This window comes from Lycium barbarum, chromosome 12 (genome assembly GCF_019175385.1).
Source record: "Lycium barbarum isolate Lr01 chromosome 12, ASM1917538v2, whole genome shotgun sequence".
Taxonomy (NCBI): Eukaryota; Viridiplantae; Streptophyta; class Magnoliopsida; order Solanales; family Solanaceae; genus Lycium; species Lycium barbarum.
This window is the reverse complement of record NC_083348.1, coordinates 86,770,725-86,777,810: the sequence shown is the minus strand read 5'-3', so window position 1 is coordinate 86,777,810 and position 7,086 is coordinate 86,770,725. Positions and strand designations below refer to the sequence as shown.

The following is a 7,086-nucleotide window of genomic DNA, read 5'->3' as shown; positions in this document are numbered from 1 at the left end:
GAAGAGCATTTGCGGTTTGCACTAAAGTAGGACTTAAAGAAAAGTTTATAGAAACAACAGTTTAAGTTTGAGGATCCACAACTGGGGATGGGGATCCTTCATCATGAGAGGAATGAGTGGAATCAGAGAGTGGTATCGTATGAGAGGAAGAGGTAGGATCATTAGGTGGAACTGAAATAGGTGCAGAATTTTTCAAGTCACCAGAAAACTGCAGAACAGGAAATAAAGGAGAAGAAGAAGCAGATAATTGGGAGAAGCGAAATATATATTCTCTAAACACCACATGTCTGCTAACAAAGAACTCTTTAGCATGAAGATCATACATCCTATAACCCTTTTGAAGAGAAGAATATCCAAGAAGAACAGAAGGAATTGCTCTAGAGGAGATATCAGTTTTCCTTTCTTGTGTAGCATAGGCTAAGCAACCAAACACCCTTAAGTAATCTCAACTAGGTGGAGTTTAGTGTAAAATGTCAAAGGTATTTTGCCTTTAAGAACAGATGAAGAAATTTTGTTGATCAGATAAACAGTTTTCGTGACACAATCTCCCCAAAACTTCAAGGGAACACAATACTGAAACCTTAATGATCAGTATTTAGAATATATCTATATATCTATGTTTTCTCTCCACAAACCCATTCTGTTGGGGTGTATACACACAAGAACTTTGATGTAGTATACCCAAGGACTTAATAAAATCTGTCATTTGTGAATTAAAGAACTCACAACCATTATCAGTTCTCAATATTTTTAAAGATGCACCAAATACATTGCCAATCATAGTCACAAAGTTTTTAAATGCAACAATCACCTCAGACTTGAATTTAACAGAAACAATCAAGTACACCTTGAGAAGTCATCAACTGAGGTAAGGAAGTACCTCTTGCCATCATAAGTAGGTACTCTATATGGACCCCAAACATCACCATGTAGAAGTTGAAAACATGCTGTGGAATTAGTAGTACTCAATGGAAAAGAAATTCTTGATTATTTTGCCAAAAGACACACAGTAAAATGTTCAAAAGATTCTGACATTAAAACATGTTTAAAGTAATTCAACTTTCTCGAAGTTTGAAAAGGAACATGTCCTAACCTTTTATGCCAAAGTGTCAGACTTATTCTAGCAGCATTAGGTGATTTTATTGTATTTACAACACAAGAAACTGAAGACTTTCTTGAATCACTAATCTGAGGACCTTGTGAATATAGCTTACAGTCAGTATACAACACATATAGATCATTCTCAAGTCTTCCAATCCCCCTCACTCTCCCAGTGAATAGGTCCTAGAAAAGACAGAAGTTAGGATAAAACATAGCACAACAATTCAGTTCCCTTGTAAGCTTTGACATAGAGAGGAGATTATACTTAAACTCAGGAATGTACTGTACACTACTGATATCACATCCCTGTAACACCTGAGAGTACCCTATATAACCTATTTTGGCCAAGTTTTCTGTTGGTAAATGGACTTTGCCTTTAGACTCAATTACAGGTTTAGTCATGTTTAGCATGTTTAAGTTTTTCACCATATGTTTGGATGCTCCAGAGTCAACAATCCACTTATCATCATTAGTCGATAAGTAAGAGTTGGACATCATACCTGCTGCTCTCACTTCATTGTCAGCATCATGGTTTTTGCCAAGTAGTTGTAGAATCTGCATGTATTGTTACTGAGTAAAGTAAGGACCTGGTTGAGTATTTTGCAAATATTGTGTATTGATCATTTGATCCCCTTCTGAGTAGCTACCACCTATTGAGCTCTGACCACACTGACTACCAAAACTAATCTGCAATTGACCACACTGACCACCAAAACTAGACTGAAAAACATTACTTCTAGTTGAATCAACCATACTTCCTACATAATGTGCAGTAGCAGGTGCAGAGTGATTCTTGTTCTTGCCCTTAAGGTCATTTGGATAACCATGAAGTTTGCAGTAAGTCTCTCTTGTGTGACCCTTCCAGTGACAGAAATCACATTATAGGTTCTTTTTTTGACCTTAAGTTTGAACTGTAGTTTGTATTATCATGTCCTGAGCTAGATGATGAATTGCCTTTACTTCCATATCCTCCATTGTAACTCATCTGTCATTTACCTCCAAAGGAATCAGATGGTATAATACTTTGCTTGCTATTAGATCTAGGAAAGTTTATGTTGCCTTTACTTCCAAAGAATGTTATTCCATCATGTGCTCCTCCATTGTCAACATAGTTAGACTTTCCTAGAATTCTCTGGCACTCTTCAGCAATGATTAGAGAGTAGGCTTTGTTAACACTGGGTATAGGATACATCATCATAATTCGACTCCTATACTGATTAAATGAGTCATTCAGGCCCATAAAAAACTGCATTAATCTCTGATATTCAAAATGCTCAGCATATGTCTTAGACTCAGGACAAGGAAAACCAAGACAAGGCATTGTAGAGTCAAATTCTTCCCATAACTCCTTCATTCTAGAGAAATAGGCTGAAACAGATGAGACACCTTGAGTCAAGGTAGCAATCTCTCTGTGTAGGTAAAAGATCCCAAATCCATCTACCTTGTCAAATCATTCCAAACCTTTTGTGCACTGGATGCATACACTATTCTATGAAGTAATTCCTTGCTAACAAACACCATAATCCACGAGAGTACAATTGCATTATATTTATATCATAGATCATGTAATGAGGCATCAAAATTATCTTTACCACATTTTCCATCAATGAACCCTAATTTCCCTTTTCCCAGCAGTCCTATTTTCATATATCTATACCATGAAGCATAATTCTCAGAACTAGTTAATTGAATAGCAACAAGAGAATTACCTGGAGTGTCACATGCTTGTAGAAACAAAGGATGATGATGATCAATCATAGTTGCACTATCACCATTTGCATTTGCAGTTGTTCCCATGGTTCTCCCATTCGTTTATGCATTTTCAACCGCTATTGATGTAGATCGATAGCAAATTAACTACTGAACTTCGTAAAACTGGAAATCTCACAAACTTTAACTACTTCAACAACAACTGCAGTTAATCGATGAGAATTTAACTACTTCATAAGCGATAAATTGTCGAAGAACATCGTTAGTAGAGAAATTTGAACAGAAATTGTAATTGCAATCGAGAAATTGAAAAAAAAAAAAAACCGAAGCTAACTGTCAATTTCCAAACCTTAGCTCTGATACCATGTTGTGAATCATCAATGACATGTTTAGGAGAGCATTAGAGTAGAGAGAAGAAATGTATATTGAATGAATAAGCACATTTGTTCATTACAGAAGCAGCAATGTTGCATATATACACGAGTATAACTAACTAACTGAGTTAGTTATTAACTTATGCTAACTCCACTTATGTACACCCTAGTTTAGCTAATTACACTTTCACGCTAAACTATTATAACTCCATCACAACACTCCATTTGAACACCACTTTTCTCTCTGCAAAACTCTTCTTTTTTTTCGGTTATTAGTATTATAATATGCAGTCTAATGGGCAACTTGATGAATTGTCTATTAGCTTTTCTATTGTTTTCTTTCTTGTTTTATATATTTTATTTATGACTAGAAGATATATAGTAAGTTATCAATTTAAAAAAAAAAAAAAAAAAAAAAAAAAAGGAAAGATAAATACGGTTATGGGGAAAAAAATAGGAATTGAGAAAAGTTTTTGCTATATTTATGTATAAGATAATATGTTGCTATGATTGTGGAATTATTAATTTTTTTGGAAGCAAATATATGAAATATTAATTATTTAAACCATGGTTAGGGCTATTCTTTAGTTCATTAAATCTTAGCCATTAATTTTAATATATGTCATGTTTCCTCAATCCAAGCTAGAACTTGTTGAGAAAAATGGAAAGAAGAGAAATGAAGAGGAACATTCTATCTTTTGGCGTATGAATTTGTTCTTTGATTAATTTTTTTTTTTTTTTGGTTCATCATATCATGTCTCCTTCCGTGAATAAATGAGTCTCTCCTTTTCTTTTATTGATTGAAGAGAAAGCAGATAGTCCCTATATTTCCAATTTTCAGCCAATACAACTTTTGCTTTCTCATGTATCATGTTTATTTTTTGCTTACCTCGATTGTACTTTGTTAATGTCTTCGACTCAATTTGTTTCCAGATTATATTGATTATACCGATTCAACAATCTCGTAGAACAAAAATATAGTGTAAAATCTCTACACCGTATAAGTAAAAAATCAAGGGTGGCTTTTGGGTGAAGCCTAGGCTTTCAGCCCCTCATTTTTGGAGGCTTCATTTTTCATCAATATAGATTTATTTATTTATTGGAAAATTATAAAGTATTTTGAGTACTTTTTATCGTTAAAAGGAAATAGTTAATTAATTGACAGAAAAGAAAGCCCCTCAATCTGTAAGTAACGTATAATATATAAATACTCAATCTATATGTAGTATATTGACAAAAAAGAAGGCCTTGATTGTTTCTTTTTACAATACTCAATCTACCTTTAATCTTTCCTTATTAGTAGGCGCATTAGCGCATTATAATTTTTTGTGCTCTGATTTATGTTATTATTTGCTACTTTCTGTACTTTGATTACTCTATTTTATCTGTGCCGTTTTCGTTATTTGCATTTCCATATCACTTTGAATTCCCTGATTATCCTGTTTTACTGTTAAGCTTGCATTATTTCATTGCAATATCGTTTTGAATCTTTTAACCTTATCTGACTCCCTTTTTATGCTTCTATTGAGCCGAGGGTCTCTCGGAAACAGCCATCCTACCTTGGTAGGAGTAAGGTCTGCGTACATTCTACTCTCCCCAAACCCCAAGATATGCGATTTCACTGGGTTGTTGTTGTTGTTGTTGTAATCTACCTTTAACCTTTCACTAAACTTTACAAGTATACTTAAACAGTTTTATATTCTTCTTTTGCCTTCAAGAGAGTTTGATTATATTGCTACGAAAGACAAGATTTACGATATATGAATTTGCTATCTCAATTTTTTCGCGGACACCAAATATTGCAAGAGATATATTGAAGCACCAAATAAGTATTTTCAAATCAACTTATCAACTTCTTGAATCAGGTTCTATTATTTCAAATTTTCAATATTGTTTTCATCTACAACTTGCTTGTTTTTGTTATTTTACTACGTAATATATATTATATCTTTAACTATTTATTAGAATATAAATATGTCAACTAGAAAATATGAATTCGGTTGTTCAAAACTCAAAAAAGAAGAATTGAAGCTTTGCTCGATCTCAAAAAAAGAATCTCTTGAGGAAGTCAGTGAGATATCTGACATAAATTCTCAAAATGTAGACTTCAAAAAAAAAAAAAATGAATCTTTTTTCTATTCTCATTTTTGTGATCAAGAAAATTAAGGCCCCTCATTGAACTTTGACTTTAGGCCCCAACAGTGTTGAGCCGCCCCTGTAAAAAATATGTTATAGTTAGTAAATTACAATGTAGTGTAAAAATCTTTACACGATATAAGTAAAACAAAATTACAAAGCGTTGTCTGTATATAAAGTATAAACAAATATATTATTGAAAGTATATTGTTAGTTCATAAGTAACGAGTTATTGTTAATTTATAAGTAAATAGTGTGACAAAGCGAATACTTTCTTCGAGAGGTGAATTTAATTAGTAATATACTTCGCTGGTCCTTAGAAACAACAGGAACGGATCTACAATGTTACTTATAGGTTTACGTGATTTATCTATATCTTGTATAGTATTAAAAAATTAAGCCAAAAATTAATTACATATGAATGCATGAACACAAGCTTACATCAGACACTATACTCCACCAACCAATAAGAGGAACATATCCAAATGAAAGAAAAAGTGAGAAAAGGAAAAACGAAGTTATCAAAGTATCTTGACCAAACCATAAAACATTTGGGCCTTGTGACCCAATCACTAGAGAGCAGGGACTTAGTCCTGAGTGTAATTTCCTCTTGGTGGATGCATATTTGAGCCAATCCCACGTTAAGCAGAGAGTATACCTCCACTTCCTGGGATCGGACAACAGATGCGAGTCAGCTTATTCCATGGTCTACCAATTATGTTTGGGCTATTCTTATGGGCTCTCATAAAATACCAGCCTAGAAAGCCCAATTTGAATACAGATCTTATGTGGATCAAAGTGCTTTTGGATAGTTACATCACCTCTTTTTTAATGTACTTTTTTTTTTTTTCATGTTTCGCTAGCTGGTAAACTAAAACCTAGAAGCTCAATTAATTTGAATTCACGCGGGTAGCATTTTTCCGCCAAAATATTTCACATTTCAAAACTCGAGCCAGCGACCTGGGTTAAGGGATGGAGATTCCAACAACCCCACAAATCACGATATTGCTTCCTACTAAAATGTTTGCTATTTCTAAATTTGAAGACTAGATTTTTGGTTAAAGGAAGGGGATCTCAATCATAGCGCCAAAGTTCTGATTTTCACATTTTTAATATTAGCATTTTTTTTAGATGCATTGCTACCCACTAAAGCTTCTGGTTAAAGTCTTAAGCAATAAACCGATTTTACAACGAGTAATGTATTAAATCTACTCAGGTTAGTGGCTTCGTTTGAAAAAGATGATCATTGCTTGAAAAGTCTGAATTTTTGGATACTTACAAGCTCTTATGCTTTGACTTGTTTTACTTACAAGTTACAAGTCTTTGATGCCCTTATTCAAAAAGCAGAAATAGCGTCATACGACCCACAAAAGGAAAGTGTTAAAATAGATCTGCTTAAGTGGTTTAAAAAAGGATTATCTGAGGAAGCATCTTAATGAAAATGAAGCAACACAAATTATATCACACACTCTACTAAACGCTTGCTCTTATCAACAAATCATGAGTACTAGGAGTATTATTTTTATTCTTTGACCAAACACCAAATTCTTTTTCTCCCCACCCTACACCGTTATCATAACCCCACCAACTTTATGCCTATTCCAATTTCAAAAGATTGTGAATAATTCCCTTTTGTAAATCACTATTTAAAGAAATCATTTTCGGTAAAATCATTCCAAAACCTGTTACAGCTTATTTACGATTCAAAATGCATATAAGTAGACCCGTCAACCGGTTCGGTCAAACCGGTTAAAACCGGTAACCG

General features: G+C 33.6%; 1 protein-coding gene across 1 annotated transcript; it reads right to left on the bottom strand.

The window, feature by feature from the left end:
- Nucleotides 1-2,089: 2,089 nt before the first annotated feature.
- LOC132624596 (uncharacterized) lies at nt 2,090-2,898 on the bottom strand. The gene is made up of 2 exons (XM_060339352.1): nt 2,694-2,898; nt 2,090-2,469 (listed from the first exon to the last, which is right to left on the bottom strand). Exons 1-2 carry the CDS (start codon nt 2,896-2,898, stop codon nt 2,090-2,092), a joined length of 585 nt encoding a protein of 194 aa, XP_060195335.1.
- Nucleotides 2,899-7,086: the final 4,188 nt, after the last annotated feature.